Below are 20482 nucleotides of genomic sequence, written 5' to 3' on the forward strand. Positions count from 1 at the left end.
TGACAAGAATTTAGGGAATACCTCTCCCAACCATATCAAAATGGTTACGGACCGCCAAAAAGCAGAATTAGGGCACATAATCTTATTTTTGACCAAGGTTGGCCAAGATCCTATAACTTCCCATGAGATAAACTGATGACAAGGAATTAGAAAGCAATCCCTTTTCTTTCCCCAGATCGGGCAAGGGCCATAAATCAGCTATTGTATTAGCCTTTACTCTATTACCTTTCTTTAAGAGTCCCTTCTAGCAAATCCACTGATCAGAAGAATTTAGCTATTCGTTCCTCATATTAGCCGAATCAGCAACAAACTAATAAGAGTCGCAGCATGGGCGCTTGCTCTTATTTAAAACCAGTTTGGCTGAGATCCAACCATTCTTTATATTAGATACTTTCTTAAGTTCCGTCTGTCACCGCAACCATGATATCAAAGTACGACCAACTTGGGTTGGGACAGTTGTGGTTTGCTCCTTGCTAATAAAATGGGTGTACATTTTGTGATGCTCTTGCCGGACAAGATTTTGTAATTTCCATCTCTTGTCGCTACCGAGTCAGAAACCACTGATGGCAACAACAAAATAAAAGCTCCGGTGCTGCTTCAAAACAAAATTTTGATTGGTCAAACATAGGCATCACAAATGTGACATCAATTTCAAGCTAAGTATGAGAGTGAATTGACTAAAGAGCATAAAATGTCATTGATAATTGCCAAGAGAAAAGCAGAGAAACTTACCCGAAAACTGTGCGCTACAGCGACAACCAGCTCGCTGACGGCCAAGTCTCGCCAATTACTCTCGTTTGTTTCTGTGTTCAGGCCCATGATACCAGCCATCACCTAGATATTGCAAAAACTATTAGCAAACCACAAGAAATAACATTTACTATCTAGATTCTATAAGACTAATCCTATCTAGATTCCACATAGATACTATGAACTCGTTCCAAAGACCACTGTCCCTTCTAACTGAACAATAATAGCTTTTACCGTGAAACGACAATATATGCAAACAGAAAATAGGGGGAAAATAATACTTTTGTGCAGAACTGTTTTAGTGGTTATTTCGGCCAAGAGAAACCTAAAATATGACTCTTACTTTTCCTTTTTTTTTTGCTTATACAAATACATTAGTTTTTTTTCACTACCTTACACCACCAATTAAGCTTACTTAACTAAAAGTCATTTTTTTATTTTTTGTTTTCTTTTCTAACACTTGTTGACACAATGGGACTGTTTCAGCAGCCTAACCCCTTAAATATTTAACATCAAAGAATAAAACGTACAAAGTAACATACTAATATAAAGAGTATAATTCACAAAGATAGGGATGTAAAATTATCCTGATCTTGAGTAGCAGAATTTTACTACCCAAGAGATCAGATTTAATACTGATCTCTTAAGATCAGTAAGCACATACGAGTTGCACGACAAACTAACGAACAAATATAAGTTGAAATGGTAATAAGTCCTTTTAAAAGACAGTGAAAACAGATATAAAAAATCTGGATATTTCGACCACTAACACCAGTGGTCGTCATTCAGCAGAAAAACTAAGGCCTTAAAATTAAAACAAACGTACTTATACAGAACAAAATAAATACTTTCGGGTTAGAAACAGTTTTCGGGTTGTTCACTAGATTTGTCAGAGTTCATTAACAGGGTTCATTCAGTCTTGAGTGGCAAATTTTCTTCTTTAAAATTGCCAACATGCAAGTTGAATTTCTAATGAAGGTGGCACAAACTTCTTTTTCTTCCAATTGCAAGAGAAATGTTGTTGAATTTAAAGTTATATACTTGATTGTATACGTCCACTGGTGGTCAACCATTGATGTAGGAGGTCAAAATATCCGGATTTGTTATATGTGTTTTCACTGTCTAATAAAAAGATTCAACCCTATTTGAACTTTTATTTGTTCGTCATAGAAAGGCAGTGAGGTCTTAAAAAACAAAAACAATACCTAATATAAGGTATTACGGCCAAAAAGACGAAGGTGCGAGTTTGAATCTATGTTTATCTCCTAGATCACGTGATCCTATTTCTGAATCCGAGTACCAGCCACTGAAGGGTATCGCACTGAATTCTAAACCACCACAGTCTAATTTCAAGCATGACACTCCCGGGAGGGCAAACCACTTGTAGACAAGATCGGTGAATTTTTCATATCTGAAATAAAGAGAACGTTGAAAAGAATGCCATGAACGAACAAAAATTCAAATTAATACGTTTTCTTAAGCTTTAAAATTCGAGAGTGTAAAGTGAAACAAAATCATCAAAACTGGCCATACACAATGCATCGCAAAATAACAATAGAATTCTTTATTACATTTCTTCAATGTCATCATAAATTTTAACAAATAAGCGAAATGCATTTAAAAAAAATCTCTAATAAATTACTCAGTGTATCTCAAATTAGGAAACCTTAAAGTTGGATAAATCTACCACCTAAGAAAAAAAAACTTGAGAAAAAAGTCATTCGAATCTCAATAATGTATAAATAAATAAAAAAATCTAGAGTTACTTATGAGAAATCAACAGCCCAACCAAACTAAACTTGTGTTGTTTGTTATTGATCATCACAATAAGATATTTACTGGCATACTTTTCTTTGATTGACGAAGCAGATAGAAATTCTGAAAGTTAAAACACGAAAAAATACAAGATATAAAATACGGTAACAATACTGAATCTAGAAGATCTAGCGGTAGACCTAGACAACTAAAAACAAGAGCTAAAGACTTATGAAGATCAAAAGCACGGAGAGAAATTACTCTACTAGAACTTGCAGGGTGGAAAGATTTTATCGTATGTGCTCTTCAACTGTCACACGCCCATTACCTTCTAGCGAATCTAAACATTTAAGCACCTCTCTTCGTTGTAACGGTTTTCCAAAAGATTCTGGGAATGTCGCCAATAGAAGCGTTAAAGTTCCGTTTTTATATTCAAATTGAATATAAATAAACTACAACGTCAAGTCGACTAATCTATGAGAATCTACAAAATCCGAAAAGTGAAGGAGTTTAAAATACTTTGTAAATATCAGTAAAAAAGCTCCGCGCCTCCCAGTAACAGAAAGGAATTTTGTTAACCCCTATTATTATTTTTTTTATATTGTATTTTTTTCATAGTTAGAATCGAAGTGCTTCTACATTACATGAAGTAAATTAAAACGTAAATACGATCCTTCTGGAATAGTTACATCGAAAACGAATTAACTTGTCTGTCTGGACCATAAAACACTATATGAAATGGTCAGGAATCATCAAAAGCCTTTTCGGACATAGCTGACATATTGTAATGCAATAAATTAAATATGTATTCAAATCAATGAATATATAGTAAATGGCTTTATTGTTTTATAGTCGGACAAAAAAAAATGCACGGGTCAAATGTTCTATGTGATCACACATCTGATCACGTTTCTGATTACACATACATCACAAATACAAGATTTCATATATATATATATATATATATATATATATATATATATATATATATATATATATATATATATATATATATATATATATATATATATATATATACATATATAAATATGTATATATATATATATATATATATATATATATATATATATATATATATATATATATATATAAATATGTATATATATATATATATATATATATATATATATATATATATATATATATATATATATATATATATATATATATATCTATCACCTGACATAGTAAATGGTCAGGAATTAATCAAGAAACGGCTACTTAACTAACCAAATATAAATAAATCTCGAGATCAAATTTGATCCAGAAATTAAAAAACCAATTATAAGGAATTCATAGAAAGGAAAATGGACTCAAGGTTAAGATAGTTATTTTTTATATATTGATATATTTATATAATTTTAACAACAATTTAGAATTAACCCAAAACCAAACGTTTGACGTGGGGTGAATACCCTACGTCATTAAAGTTCACTATAATAAGAAAGAAAGAAAGAAAAAAAAGAATACAAAATAAAAAAATAAGAAAAATATAAAATAATAATAATGCAAAGGGGGCAGCAACCACACACCATGTGATACTGTAGGATTACACTCAAAAACCAACTAGAAATCAAAACTGAATTTAACTAGAGCCAAATCTCCTCCAAAAGCAACAAAACTAAAATACATACTGATTTAAGAAATTTTCTTTCAATTTTCCTTTAAAATGAAGCATCTTCTTCATTTCATTGTCCAAATTATTCCATAAAAATAAAATTTGATACTTTCAGTTATATTACCTTTCAGTTAAAAAGACTTGGGCTGTACTGCGTACCATTTATTTTATTCACACAGAATAGATTAGGGGCATTGTTTTTTTTCTATTATTATTTTTATTTATTTTATTCGTTATTTTTATTTGCTAAATCAATTATTTTAAATTTATATATATAAATTCATTATGTTAAAAGTTCTCCTCGAGTCGACCCAGCTCTAAACAGATATATGAAGAAATCTAGGGAAGGAAAGCAGGAAGGATGTCCCCAACTCCCCATTGCAATTCCTGGCTGAAAGGCCACGAAACAGAGATCAGCACCGCCGGTTTGGACCTTAAGGGTCTAGTGCCGTCATACTTCATACTAAAAACAATTGCTCCTTTGGGCACAATTAGAACTGAACCAAACACACTAAAATTGGACTCAATTTCGCACGTACTAAAATTAGATTCGATTAGTTAAGTCTCAATTATCCTGGATCAATTTGATTTCTAATTAATTAAATAAAAAAAACAAGTTTTTTTTACTGAAAGTAAGGAGCAATATTAAAACCTAAAAGGTAGAGAAATAATTACGTAATGAAGGGGTTCGTTCTCTCATCAATACCCCGCTCTCTACGCTAGAGTTCGAATTTTGTTCAAATTCCTTAAGAATAACCCTTGAATCACAAAGGCCGTTTAATTAGAATAAATTGCTCTTTTGAAAGTACTAAGAAAACTTTAGCGCAAGGACCAAGGCATTGACGAGGGAGCAAACCCCTCATATAGGTAATAAATTCTGGTCGTTTTAAATTTTAATGTTGCACCTTACTTTCAGTTTAAAGAAAAAATAATTTTTTTTTCTTGATGTAAAAAAAAAATTCCACATTTTTGCAGATGGAAGCTTGAAACCTCTATAATACGGTTGTCTGATACATTGAATCTTATGGTATGATTTTCATTAAGATTATATGACTTTTAGGGGGTATTTCCTCCTTTTTTCGGAAATAAGGCAAATCTTCTCAGGCTCGTAACTTTTGGTGAATAGGACTAAACTTGATAAAACTTATATATTTAAAATCAACATAAAAATCTGATTCTTTTTGTGTATCTATTGGTATCAAAATCCCTTTTTTAGAGTTTCAATTACTATTGAGCCGGGTCGTTCCTTACTTACAGTTCGTTACACCGAACTGTTTGATAAAATTGGATACAACTAATCCGAAATAAAATGTCGAATACTGAACTCTAGCGACAATCTTATTACAAACTAAATTACTGGAAAAATCTGTATCCCTGTAAGGCTTTTAAATTCAAGCCATAATAGGACTATTGGCTTGTAGCAGTCCTATTACAGCGATGTAAAATTGCTAAAAATTCAGTTTTGCCTTGTTTCCCATTTCTTTTCGTCCAGTTTAAATCTTATGAAGGTTAGAAGGCAACGAGTATAACGATCTTTTTACTTACATGGGGTGACGAAGCGGTACTTGAAGAACCAAATCTTCTGGAATATCGAAAAAAAGTGCTTCTCCGTCACCAGCCTGAACTATGAGGGGTAATATATCTTGTCTCGTCCCTTTTCCAGCCCAACCAAGCTTTTGAGCAGCCTAAAAATCAAAAACGAATTATTAAGACTAAATAATTATAAAAGCAAAATATGACAAAGCACCAACTTTTTTCAGAAAACTTAACAAAATAGATGAATTTACAGAGAGAAAAGCTCGAGGTTGCAAAAAAAGTGACTTGTACAGAATTGCAAACGAACGGGATTGCCAAGAAGCAAAGGAATAGTTCAATATATAGCAATACTAAAAAACATCGATTCTACACCTCTATTTAGCAGCATTTTTTTTCTAAATTGGCATTTATGATGTTATCAGTCAATCGACAGCGCTTATTAATACTTTTCTAGCCTATATCTCCACCCCCCCCCCCAAACAAAATCCAATAATAATTATAGTCGGCAAGCACTGCTAATCTACAGTCAGCTTAGTAGATTGCACGTGTTTAGTCTTTTTAATCAAAGCACCGTATGCAGACAGTAGTTGACAAGATACTGTTACACGACAATGCTACAGTGCTACACTAGAATCAAAAACCAGATTCAATATCAGCTGGGACAATCTTACGCTAAAGAACTTGCCTCATTCTCAACTTTTCCCAAATTTCAACTTGTGTTGAAAACTGTTAATAATTAGCATACTTTACCAATGAACACCTTTGTTCCTAATTAAATAATTAATAGCAAGTTCACTAAAAACAAAAAAGTTTGGCCGCTCATGAGATTTCATAACTACTCAAAGACAACTTTTACGTCATGGTTTTATTTTTTGTCTTTAGAGTTTTAATCTTCCTTGGTAGCAAGACACAAAAATTAGTTTAGAGTGAATTTAGAGATACAAAAATTATATTATAAAATATTTTTAATTTTTTGTTTTAATCTGAAGAGCTAAAGTTACCAACTTCTGCTAGAGAATTGTATTCCACTCAATAGCATTGCAAAAACTACTATAAATCTTTTTTTACTGTTAATATCTGGCAGTTAATAATTCAATAATCATATCTGCTATATAAACTAACAATATAGCAATGTCAGAGCAGAAAATGGGCAACATTCATTTGACTGTTCAGGCTCGTAACTTGCTTTTCTATCCATAATCAGCTGCTTCACACTGCATACTAGTAGCTGAACCAATTATAAACATTAAAAATACAGGAAAAAAATATCAGCAGCGAAAATAAAATTGAAAGGGACAAAACACGCGTCACTTTGTTTTTTATGATTTTTTTTTTTTTTTTTACTTAAATTTTACAGACCTGAGTCAGCTCCAAGTTAAAAGGATCTCCAAGAAGGGTACCATCAGGTTGTTTATAGCATGCATATCCAATCATAGTAGAATTCCACACACGAAAGTCACATCTTCCTTTTTGACGGGGTGGAAACACCGTTATTGCTGATCTTAAAGAGTAAAAGCCATGATTAAAAACTATTTAGCATAAATTCAATAAGAGAACAATAAAACATGAAAGGCAAGTAATAATTCCCAAATCCAGCCTCAAAAGCTGTAAAACAGAAACAATGAAAATAAAGACAATACAATTACACCTGCTCACTATTGTAGTGACAAGGGAGAGTCTCATTTTTCAGTTTTTGATTCGTTGATTTTTTTAGTTTCAATCTTTATCGGTTTTTAATTCTTCCTCTATTTAATGTTTTTTTTTTCTGCCGCTATTTTGATTCCGCTTTATTAAACTTGGTATTGTTTTACATTTATATTTTTCATCCGTGTTTTTTCTGATGTTTTCTGTTTCACAAGTTTCATTACTTGGCATCAGACACAAAAGACACCGAACAAGAACGCAAAAAATATATCAGGTCTTTTCAAGATGGAAATACATAGAATGTTAGCCCAAAAACACATTCTTAAAAGTAAGATGAGACCAGTTGTACTATTTCACCAAAAAAATAGGGAGGGGGCAATATATTTCAAAATGTGAGAAGTGGCTCTCTTTTTTTTATTCCAATTTTCTGTTTTTTTGGGGGGGGGGAATACCAAAAAAGGTGTTTTTCAAAATCTAGAGTAGGGACAAACACTAGGGTCAAGAGCCTGAATTTACCCACAACCCATATTCCCCGATGCAGGCTGAAATCCTCAGGAATGTCTTAAAATAGTGGGCCTAAAGTGCACTATTTTGGTCTTGTAAATCATAAAATTAGTATCCTTCTCTTTTCAAATTTAGAGCCCTTCTGGTAGGGTTACGAACTGTCACTCCTAAATTACAAACACACAATTTCCTATTCATCTTCTGCTTTACAAAATCTCAAGAAGATACACAATGTGTTCTTGTGTATTCTGTGAAAAAAACGAAAGTTTCAATTCTCCATACTCATACAGATTATTTCCGAGAGTAGATTATGAAAACGATCTTCACAGATACTCACAGCCTTGTTTGGGGTGTTGGTACACATTGACACATTGAGAAAAAGGGATCTATATCCAAAGAAGCTATCACCAGAAATGCACAGGCTAGCAGTGCCGTCAGAAAGCTAAAAAAGACTTTGGAGATCAAGCACTTAATCCCAACGGCTTAAGCTTCTCATGTTGATAGAAGTGTTCTGCCCCTCCTCGACTCTACGCGTCAGAAATATATCGTCTCAACCAAAAGGAAGAGAGAAGAATCTAGTTTTGAAAACGAGTGCCCCCGTCGACTGCTTGCGTCCCCTCGACTCACAAGATAATGAACAGGAACGCAATGAATATAAAAGGGTCAGTCATCTCTCAGTAGGAACAAATGAAGGCGACGATGGAGTTACTTTGGATACGTGATGCGCATGAGTAATTCCACAATTCCCAAGCAGTCTGTCCTTAGCCAAGTCAAAGTAGTCAAGACTTTTGGCTACTCAAAAGCAACCACTACAAAGACAAAACTGAAAATACACTCCAATTTTCACACGATAGCAACCAACGGAACGTTGCCTTACAACTGGTCTCTTTACAACCAGAGTGAGAAGAAAAAATAACAACCATTTTGGTCGTGTTTGACGTTACATCTGGACATTACTTTATATTGTTTGCTGAATCCTGTAAACGAGCATTCAGCAGAAGGATAAAATCCAGTTGTGAGATTCGTTTAGTAAGAGACAAGTGAAATATCAGGCACCGTCATGCCCAGGTATCGCGACGAAAAAAGAGTAAATTATACTTGTTTCCCGTGTACACAAGTTGGAAGCTTAAGGAATTCAGGTTTTTTTTTCAATAGAAAAACCTCTATGTCTCGTACGAAAAATTTCCCTCGTGTTCCTTAGTCATGTCTTAGTCAATGTCCTAAACAGTCTAAACAGTTTTTTTTTTTTCAAATTACGATCATATTGTAAAAAAGTTCAACTTCCAATGGTGAAATTCAATAGCAAATCGTCACAGATTATATTTTCAAATACACTACCCAGCTTAACTAGCTTTAAAATTTGATAGAGCCTCCGAAAGTAGAGTTAACAAGACGATAATACCATAATAAATTTGAGAAGAAACACTTATAAAAGGGAGAAAATCTTACCGTAGAATTCCACCATTTGTGGCGTATTGTAGGTGGGTACACATGGCTTCAAACATTCCCTGTGCTGTACCAACATGACGACTATCAAATACCTAAAAGAGGGATGAGATTTGATGTAAAAACCAACCAGAGGAGCAAATACAACTAACAACTAATTCATTTTTATAAACTTTGCTGCAAAACTACTCTGAAGCAATCTCTTGTACCTTTTTTCCTTAAGCTGATTTGTAACCGAGATTGCCAAATGCAAACCTTCAAACTCATCAGAACGAAAGAGGGAAAAAAACAACATACTACACACAAGTCTGGCCTTAAATGTTTACCGTTCACCCTTAACTTTCACTCCGTCAACACACAAAGCAAGATTGTTTGTGAACTGAACTTTGCAGTCCGTGTTGACGACAAAGCACCATAAAATATGTACCATACTAGTACTAATCATATTTGAAGCTTTTTCAGCGCTTAATACTCAAGTTGAACACGTTATAAAATCTTGATATCTAAATAAAATTACGAAATTATACTGAAGTTAAGGCGTAAAAGATATTGCAGCCGCTACAAGAAAATGTCTTGCAAGACATGAATCTTCATAAATGTCACGGTAAAATATCTTACAAGACGTGTGTATGGAATCTTACCAACAGAAGGCCCGTCATTTCAATAACAGTTTCTCATGAATTATAAAAAAAGAAAATATTTCTGCAATATTTTCTAAGTTTTCTAATCACTGTATTTTTTCCAAATGCAGGGCTAGCGTCTCAGAAAAGCTTAAATCCAAGAATTGTGATATATGTTAGCTCAAATTATAACAAAGTAGAGGCTTTCCTAACTTTCATTAACGAATTCAAGTTTCTTCTTTAAGTCTGTTCGTGTTACTTCTTACATGTTCGTTTTTTAAAGGTAAAATTTGTAATCACCTTATCATGTAAGTAATTCTAGAAAAAGGCACAGACAACTCAAACAAGTAATGATAACAATATTCATTTAGATTAATGACATAAATGTCAGACTTAACTAACTAACCAACTAGAAAAAAAAACGATAAGAAAAAGATATTTAATTTAAAACGTCTATCACAAGCTCCGAAGGACCGAATTCGCATTTCGGAGTCATAAAACCATTAAAAAAAAAAAAAAAAAAAAAAAAAAAAAAAAATAGTAGCACAACAACTAAAAAACTGGCTAAACAATGTCATAAACAACAAAATCAGAAAGTCAAAGCCATTCATTAGTAAAAAAAAAAGAAAGACAAGAAAAATTAAGCTTTAAAATGGAAGAAAGTTAAAAAGGTGAACTAAAAAAGAACTAAAAAAGAGTGAGATAAAACTAGCGTTGGAAAGGTTTAAAAGAGAACATATAAACAAATGAAAGGGAACGAAAGAATCAAACGAATACAAAACTTTGGTATCACAAGTACCAAAGAAAAAAAGGGAAAACTAGCGGTTTATTTTATAAGTAATGAATGGGGAAAAAGTTTTTTCATACCTAGATGTTAAGCAGCGAATGGAGGACAAGATACGAACGGATTCAGACACAGTACATGGCAGGTGGTGTCTGGATAGGGAGTGTCTCTTGGGGAAAATATTTTCCTTAAGAAGGTTTATTATTGCTTTTTTTTTGCATAACGGAGGCAAAACATTCCTCTGTTGTGCTCAAGAGTTTCCAGCTTGGTCTTTTTTAGAAGGAGCGGATGGTACCTTGGCTTCTTTAAAAATTATTCTCAGTGCTCTTTTTTGAATAGATTCAATTTTTTCTGATTCATCACGAGACATGCCAGGATGCTCAACTGGTCATGCATATTCAAGATGCGGGCGGACAAAGGAAATACAGATCGGTAAAGAATGGAATAGGGGGGGGGGGTTAAATTTATTCAAGAGCTTAAGGAGAGACATGGACGCATTAGCTTTATGGACAATATTTTTAACGTGCAATCCCAAGTAATTTAAAGGAAGACACAGAAATATCTGGAGGAATAAGGTTGAGGAAAAGGTGTGAGGTTTTAAGGAAACGTATTGGCATTATAATAGATTTAGAGGGGTTTACTCTCATGTCTAAGACCGCAGCGTCATCTGAAATATCATTGAGGATACTCATAGGGTTGCTTACAAAGTTTCGGAAGCAGGCTCCAACAACCGTTAGTAACAGAAAAAAGGAGGGGACCTAGGAGAGTACCTTGGGGTAATCCATTGTGAACGAGGAGAGGACTGATATAACGATTCTAATATTTGCCTTCCTGTGTTCTATTTGATAAAAAGGAGGCAACCAATTTAACCAGGAAAGGATCAATATTGAAATCAGTTACAAATTTCTCAACCAAAATATTGTGGTTAACAAGGTCAAATGCTTATTGAAGGTCAATGGAAATTAAATTTAGCCAGCAATTACGTTTTTCGAGAATTTTTCCAATTGAGTCAATAAGAAAAAAAAAGTAATGGGAAGTAAAAGCGGATGTGATATTCCCGAATTGTCTCTGGACAGTAAAAGGTAGGATTTTCTCCTTTACCCAATCTCCAAGGAATCTTCATATAGTTTAGAGAACATAGGAGTAAGTGAAATAGGATGAACACCTTCAACACTAGGTTTTCCGCCTTTCTTATTCAAGGGGTTTATGAGACCCTGTTTCCAAATTTGCAGATACTGGCCAAACTCAGTAGTCTCCTTGAAAATAACAGACAAGGGCTTTAAGTCTAAGTCACTGAAAGCACTAATAGGAAGAAAAGGGATATCTAAAGGGTAACACTTGTTTTTTGTAGTTTCCCAATTTTTCTTTTGATATGAGACGGAGGTATGGAGGGGAAAGCAGGTGGGAGAATATTAATGGGTAATTGATCAGACAATGCCAGAAGGCTCTGTACGATACAAGCAAGGAACTTGTTAAGATTATTACCAGTAACTTCTGGGGATTCAGGTAATTTGAAATCAAGTTGGTATAGACTCCTACCACTTAACTTTTTTTTACCTCGGAGTACCAACTTCTTAGTTTTTTGGTAAACAATTCCTTGACCTTAGGATCAGGCAAATTTTACGTATTTATGTTGTATTACGTTTGTCACTGGAGGACTTTTTAAATCTTTTTTCTGGGAAAGAAGTTATATATTTTTGCTGTAGCTTTTTGTGAAAGGTAGTGACTTTTTCATGAAGACCATGCAAAATTATAAATATCAGACCAATCCTCAGTATTCAACCACGTTTCAAAAGAAAAAAGGTCAGCATTTTGAAGAGGGTGGAAAGAGCCATAAGTTACTGAGAATGTATATTTGAAATTAAAAAGGGGGACAGGAGGAGGGGATAATGATAACTCTTACCCAATGGAGGCAAAGCTGAGGGGGGACTGTAGAAATTATTCAGATATTTAGCATGACATCTAGAGAGTAATTTCCCCTAGTTGTTGGTATTTTAACTATTTGCCTAACTTTTAGAGAGGAGCATATTGAATTCATCGTAAGTTCATTGGGATTACAAACCAGAAAAAGTCCAGCGCTTGGGTACTTAGAGACAAAAAAATCAGCGCTGGTCTGCAACTGCTGGAGAAATTTGCGTTTTGCATCAACATTTTGGTTTGTCCAGTAATAGAAGAAAGCTATTGCAATGGATATTATAGGGACGGGGGAGTACATTAGGTATAATACTTTGCCAAAGGATTTCATCGTACTCAGATAAATAAAGAACAGGAATAATTTTAGAAAAAAAAATTAAACTATTTTACTAATATCATATATTAAATATAAATGAAAGAAATGGTTTCCATTGACATTTATTTTAAAAGAGTTTGATCTGGTAAAATTTCAACAATGACATTTAGAGATGGCAAAGCAGTAATTAGGTGTGTGAAGACTAGGTGGCAGATGAGCTTTCGCTTTGACAGAAATTTGTAGAAGCTGCTGGTCGAAAGGAAAATAAACGAGTCATCTCTTATTTATGATTAAATAAAAAAACAAGTTTTTTAAATGAAAGTAAGGAGCGACATTAAAACTTAAAACGAACAGAAATTACTCCGTATATGAAAGGGGCTTTTCCTCCTCGACACTCCGCTCCTTACGCTAAAGTTTTTTATTGTTTTAAAAAGTAGAGTTGCGAGAAAGAATCAAACTTTAGCGCGAGGAGCGGGGTGTCGAGGAGGAAAAGCCCCTTTCATATACGGAGTAATTTCTGTTCGTTTTAAGTTTTAATGTCGCTCCTTACTTTCATTTAAAAAAACTTGTTTTTTATTTAATTTCTGAAAGTTTTTGAATTAATGCATGTCTGATTTTGGCTCTCCGTACATAAATTTTAGAAATGAAATTTGCATATTAATTCTTTTTTTGGCTAAATGGCTTTCTCTTAGTTTTGATCAGACGATTTTGAGAAATAAGGGGTGGGGAAGGTGGTCTAGTTGCCCTCCAATTTTTCGATTACTTAAAAAGGCAACTAGATCTTTTATTTTTAACGAACGTTTTTATTAGTAAAAAAAAAAAATACTTAACTTAAGAATTAACTTACGTAACAAACTTTTATATTCTTATATTTTTGATTATATATATGAGGGGGTTGGTCCCTAAATGCTCGGAGAGCATGACTCTTCAAAAAAAGAAAAAATATTTTTCAATATAGCCTGAAACTATCCTCTTTTTAAGATTTATTAATACTTATCAAGAATTCCTGTTGCCAATAGAGGCAAAAATAACCAAAAATGGCCCAAACAGCTACTTTGCAAACTTTTAAAATTTACCATTTGAAAAGATTCGAGTACAAATTCAAAATATCAGGTTTTAAATTAAATTAAATTACAAAGGAGGCATAGACTTAGATTGAAAGTTAGTCATCTATGATGTATTCACCTTATTTTGTACTAGTGTGCCAAATAAGAACCTGGGAGCTTCAATATTAAATCAGATTTGCAAAAAAGGGTGCCAAGAACTTACACAAAAATAGTTCAATTAACAACACTATACTTAAAGACTTCCCAGCTATAGGGTGGGTGCAAATCGCATATAGGGCGAAACCCCAATTTTTCACAGAACTAGAAACTAAATTGCTTCTAAACTTTTTATTTCATTTAGACATGGAGGCATTTACAATGGAAGTGTTTCATTGCAATCAGTGAAAGGAGAATAGCAATTGTTGCAATCCTTTTTGGTAACAATCGCTTGTATGAGGTGTGCATGCAGCAGTCAGGTATACAAAACAGCCATATATTATTTGAATAACGATCTGCTAATGACAACTTTTCAACACAAAGAAGATTTGAAATTAGGGTAATTCACCGCTATACTTGCGAACATTGGACAGAAAAGAAGAGCAGGGGTGCCTCCCTGAAACAATGGTTCCAAGTCTCAAACCCTTTTTTCATTTCTCATTTCAGTTTTTATTCATTTATGGAATTCCACGGAGATAGTCAGGATCTCTGATCCTCCTTGTGCAAAAACGGCGGTAATGATTTCCCTTACACATTTTGTTCAGACAAAATATGTGCTGTAAAGAATAACAACCAAAGGGCACAACTTCAACATTTTTACAGCGTAATTTCAGGCGAAAGTCTTACCGGCTCCAATGCGCTTCTTCTATTTCACCCAATCTCCAGAAAGTTTCTATTTAAGAACATAAATTAATGCTTTTCTTTGAATGTCACAAATCCTATGTTCATTTGTGTTTTACTCGAAATCAGATGTGAAAGAAGACATTTTTTATTTTATTTTTTTTATTTTTTTTATTTTTTTTTTAGGGTCTTGAGCTCCACCAAAACGTCTTGAAAAAAGGAAATTAGCTTAATGTATTGTAGCTTAGTCGCTTAATTTATCAACTATTTGAAAACGGTTTTAAAATAATTTGTGTTTGTTAACAAGTCTAAGAAAGGAGAAGATGTTGATCATTTGAACGGACAAAAAGTTAAATCAAAAGGAGTTATTTCTTCTGAAGACATTAACTTACAACTTGCATATTATCATACTGGAATTATTAGATATAGCACCATTAGAATTTGTTCAAAGAGAAGGACAAGATGAAGCCAGTGGAGTCAATAAAATGGGATAGGCGATTACCCAATAGTTTCTGAAAACACAGTTTTTGTTATTTTAAGCAACAAATTAATAAAACAATAGCGTCTTACCTCCACCCTAGACTTTGATAGATACTATTTTTCTGTATATTCTAACAAAATAGAAAAAAAAACTTTACAATCCCCCCCTTCATTTTCATCGATTGATATTCCTGTAAAACAGACGTGAACGTACATGCTATGAACAATTTTAGCTGATAATGGTAGTTTTAGCAAAGTCTGGCGACAATGAGTGAAGGTAGCCCCTTCATGACACCCCTATCGGCTGAGCAGATAATACTCGCTTCAAAGAAAGTGAGGGGGACCTGGAAGCTAGCTAAAATACCTAAATGTAAAAAAGTATGTTTAAAATCCTCAATAAACAGCCAACTCACGCATAGACACCCACATAGAAGATCACTAATGACGCCAGCCAGCCCTATATCCTATCCTTTCAAGATAAAAATAAATCCTAGATGGGTGTAAAATTCAAAAAAGTTTATTTTCTAACAATGAAATCATTTCTATACCTTAGTCCCCTATAGATTACCTTTGGGGATAACAAGACCCCACATAGCCCTTATAAAAGGGTCGCAAGTTAAGCAATTTGTCCATTGTTCACACATATTTAGATTTACTACTATGTATCTTTGTGTGAATTAAAACTTACCGAAATAAAAGTTGTAAATTTTATTTATTAAAGTTACGAAAATCACACCCTATTTTTCATCAAAATTGCATTCTTTGCAATAACATAAATCAAAGATAATGCTGAACGTCTTTGTTCACTCTAATATATTCGAACGCGGTCAATAATTGTAATGGTAGTCCTGGCCCCTCTTGCGCCTGGGAAAAAAACCTGATTAGAATTCTCCCTTTCTCCAAAAACTTGCAGCCCAAATTCTAACAAAATTGCTACTTATTAGCAACAAAATTAATCAACGAAATTTTTATTTATTTAAATCTGACATTTCTTACTTTGCATGGGCAAATAAAAATCCCGGATTCAATTTCTTTATGTCCACTGCCAACCGCGCCCTTTACTTTATTTCAATTAAAATGAAATTTTAAAAATCGCAAAATCTTTGTAACTCTTATATAATTCATTTGAAAGTTTACACCCCCAAAAATTTTTTCGCCCGGGGCAAGTGCCCCATCTGTCCCGCTAAAACCACCTCTGGTAGAGTGGTATGTATCAAATTAAAATAAAAGGCAAAAATTTAGCGAGATAGATGTGACTGGTTTTTACTGCATAACAGATTACATATTGGTGGAATGTTTGACACAGCTGGGCGTCAGACTATTGGACGTAAGAAAAAATAATTTGAAAATTAAAAACCCAACAGTAGAATATGTATCCATAATAATACCAGCACCGAACCCATAATAGGGCCAAAACAATTTTCCTTAGAAAAGTTTACATTAGGTTTTTTTTAGGACTTTCATTCTTTCATGTTTATAAAATCCTAAGAAATCCTTTTCTTTTGTATTTTATTGGAATGCACTTTGTTCATTCGTGTGGTCAATCATTCACTGGAGAATGCAAATATTGTAAAAAAGAATGGTGCTGATTTCAAAAAGTTCGTGGCAACGAACAGTAAGTGAATATGGAACGCATGCTAATAGTAACCGAGACTCGAAAATGGTAGTTTTGACAGTGGTACATACATAGAAAAATTTTGATTTTTTTAGTGATCCTAAACATGCAATATTCATCAAGTTTCAGGTTACCCAAACAACTCAAGAGCCTGAAAAAATTTACCTGATCTTCAGAAAAAGTGAAAAACACCAACAAAAGGGCAAGGGGTCTTGATGAAAATAATAAAGCCAAATCAACATATCTGAGAACCCTGCAGCCCCAGTAGATACTTCAAGTTCTAATGTGTAAAATACAAAATTACGTTTTGTGTACATGAACACAGAAGTGTTTTATATGTTTTTTTTTTTTGTCTCCCCATTGGTAATCATATCGAACCAATGGTCCCAGATTATCATTACATAAAAAAACAAGTTCCTTCAACTGAAAGTAAGTAGCAACATTAAAACTTAAAACGAACAAAAATTATTACGCATATGAAGAGGTTCACCCTCGTCAATACATCGTTCTTTACAGTAAAATTGGAATTTTGTTCCAACTGTTTCAGAATGACCCCTGAATCACAAAGGCCGTTTAATTAGAATAAATAGCTCTTTTGAAAGTAAAAAAAAAAAAATACTTTAGCAGGGGTGTCTGATACGGTGAATCTGACGGTGTGATTTGTATTAAGATTCTATGGCTTTTAAAGGGGGTGTTTCTCCTTTTTTCGAAAATGAGGTAAATTTTCTAAGGCTCGTAACTTTTTATGGGTAAGACCAAACTTGATGAAACTTACATATTTGAAATGAGTATACAAATCTAATTCTTTTGATGTATCTATCAGTATCAAAATTCCGTTTTTTAGACTTTCTGTTACTATTGATTCGCGTCGCTCCTTAACTACAGTTTGCTTCCAAAAATTGTTTGATCTTAGTCCCTTGGATATATTAAGTCATTTCTGGGGCGACAAGAAAATTTCTTCAAGATTAAACAAATCAGTTTTATTGGTAAAAAAACACAAATATTGCAAAGATTTTTGATATATCGTAAAAATTGCAAAGATAAAATTTATTAGGAATGATTTAGTATTGGATCTTTAATTCGGTGTATGTAGGACAAACTATAAATAAGAGACAAATAATACCAAATAATAATAACGCGAATGAACAGACGCCCAGGTTATCCCTCGATATAAAATCTCCAGTTGTCATGGCTGCAATACCAGCTTTTTTCTATAAATGAGTTTTATGTACCCGCCCAGTCGCAAGTGCTTTTTTGTATCTTTCTTTGGGCGTCTTCTTGGATCTTAGGGGCGAGTTGCAGGAAAGGATCAGCAGCTGACAACCTGACTCAACCAAAAGGGAAAAAAGAGATAATGCTAACCATATACGAAAAACAACCCCAAAGAATGCTTCGGCAAGCCAGCGACCTATAGTAAAGAGAAAAAAAAGGCTCCTGGAGCACCAAAAAGAAAGAGAGATTTTACTGATTTCGTAAAGCTGATCATCGTATGGGTCAGCAAAGGTGGTTGACAAATCCTCAAGGATGAAGATGTTGTCCTTCTTATGTAACCAAATATTATGGAAGACAATCTGAACTTTTCTCCTGATATTGTCTTGGTGAAATTAGAGGGCAGCATAACAAGGGAAAGATGCAAAGATGGCATCGTTGGTCAAGGAGGAGGTGAATAACTCAGGAGAGAGATGCTTAGCCTTAGCCCTGGGATACATAACCCCGATAAGAAATTTCTCCATCGACTATGCAAAAGTGGGATAACTGGAGAAGCTGTCGAGGCTGTTGGTGGCATGAAATAAGTTTCATTTCTCAAGGAGAGATTGGCCTAAGAAAGACTCACATTAAAGAAGGAAAACAAATCGAACAACATTTGGCAACTGATGAGGATCTGACAGGGAAAATACAGGAGCGGGACTACCGTCTCCCATTTGGAATGAGGTTTTAACACTGTTAAAACATCTTTTTGAGGGAGCTTCGAAACATATTTTATAATGATGCTAGCATATATGCCAAAGGACTAGAATTTTGGAGGCTAATCTGCATCATTTTCAAGAAGCCGCCTATAATCTTGGAAAGTTGCTGAGAGAGACGCGGACATGTATAGCAACGGTATAGGAGCCATGTGCCATCACCAGAAAAATTATACAGAAGATCAGAGAGGCAGAACTCCATCTCCATTATGGGCTAATTACCACTCCAAGAGCATGCATTTATTATTCCAAAAATGAAGATATAGTCAGGACGCCACGCTTGGCTATCACGCTTATTTCAAGAAGGGTGCACGACGGAATGGGGTTATTATGAAACACATACCAAAACATAACCTAAAAAAAATGCTGATACCCAAAACAAAAACTGCCCTTTAAAACAAGGGGGGAGTCTTTTAAATTTGGATCTGAACTTCAGATTTCCCGAAAATCGTTATCTAGCGAGCAAAAGCCGCAAACGCCGGTTTCACACATCATTTTCCGGTGTTCTTTAGAAGAAAAAAGCAAGATTGGTTTTGTTTTGACTGCTGTTGCTTTAGTATCAAGACCAAATCAAGACAACAGAAGTGGAGAAAGAAGTTCCTGGCGACAGTTTTTGGTTAATTAAGTTGAGGTTGCATAGCATATGATGTTACTTGTGAGTAAGGCCTTTTTGCATGTCATCACTTGGTCTCATGAGTAATTTTTCTATTATCCAAAAAGTCTTGAGTGAAAGGGTATTCCTCTGAAGCTGAAATTAGAATTCTCTATGCTTAAGGCCCATATAATGTCAGTTTTCTTTTGCTCTCTTGATCCATGTCCAAACCATTTTGACTGGCAAACCAAAAGCTGTATTTTTGGCATTTGCTCACCAGGAATCAGAACTGACACAAAGTTGGTCATGAACCTCAGTGGAAAGGATTTTCCTATCCATTACATGGATTACATCCAGTCAAGCCATAATGAGATAGATATGAAATAAACAGACCATGTGATTCATAATTTAATCATTTATCTGAATACAATAATCATTTCACATAATTTAGAAAATTCTGGAATTTTGAGTTACCAGAATTTGGAAAGCCTGATTTCGTTTTAATCTTCAGCTTTCTGGGAATTTGAGGTCTAGGCCACCCCACCCACAACCCTATAGCCTGGCCCCAAATCCCTTCGTCTCCCCCAAAAGACTGATTAATAGAATCTAGAGGATGTACGAAGTCCCATCAGTGATAAAACTTCTAAATTTGGTAGAGGTACAGTTTAGGTTCCCCTGATAAAAACAACTTGTTTTTTTATTGAATATTATCCGCTTAATTGGGCAATGATCATTCAGTCAATAATCAGATACTGTCTAGTAGAAATAGGATACAAACAAATAACTTTTTACTGTATATTCGGGTTCTATTAGCAGGGCCTCTGTATCCTTCATTACAGGGTCAACTAACAATCTCCAACTTCATACTAAATTTCTTCAGGGAATTTCAAGAGGAAATGATCGTTAATATTTAGATATAGTATTGAACTCTGAATTGAATGGTATTTTTATTTCTTAGCTATCTCATGAAGGTCCTAAATTCCAAATTAACCAAATTATGAGCAGACATATTATTGACAAATACAATTGTGGGTAATTAA

The 20482-nt window shown here is 33.9% G+C and overlaps 2 protein-coding genes across 3 annotated transcripts in view; one reads left to right on the plus strand and one right to left on the minus strand.

The window, feature by feature from the left end:
- The window catches only part of LOC136024704 (neuronal acetylcholine receptor subunit alpha-10-like), a 644557-nt gene that overhangs the window by 107299 nt on the left and 516776 nt on the right, over positions 1-20482 (plus strand). The gene's annotated exons all lie outside the window — the stretch shown is intronic.
- LOC136038265 (nitric oxide synthase, salivary gland-like) lies at positions 1969-9423 on the minus strand. Its single transcript, XM_065721416.1, has 4 exons — positions 9278-9423; positions 7040-7181; positions 5690-5829; positions 1969-2161 (listed from the first exon to the last, which is right to left on the minus strand). The coding sequence occupies exons 1-4, from the start codon at positions 9331-9333 to the stop codon at positions 1969-1971; spliced, it is 531 nt and encodes a 176-aa protein (XP_065577488.1). The 5' UTR covers positions 9334-9423.

This window comes from Artemia franciscana, chromosome 1 (genome assembly GCF_032884065.1).
Source record: "Artemia franciscana chromosome 1, ASM3288406v1, whole genome shotgun sequence".
In the NCBI taxonomy this organism is placed as follows: Eukaryota; Metazoa; Arthropoda; class Branchiopoda; order Anostraca; family Artemiidae; genus Artemia; species Artemia franciscana.

Excerpts from the sequence above, each read along its gene's own strand:
- LOC136038265 (XM_065721416.1), bottom strand. The coding sequence starts at position 9,333 with ATGTTTGAAGCCATGTGTACCCACCTACAATACGCCACAAATGGTGGA. Across the intron at positions 7,182-9,277 it reads ACAAATGGTGGAATTCTACG|ATCAGCAATAACGGTGTTTC; the intron begins GTAAGATTTTCT and ends TTACTCTTTAAG. Across the intron at positions 2,162-5,689 it reads GTACCGCTTCGTCACCCCAT|ATATGAAAAATTCACCGATC; the intron begins GTAAGTAAAAAG and ends TCTTTATTTCAG.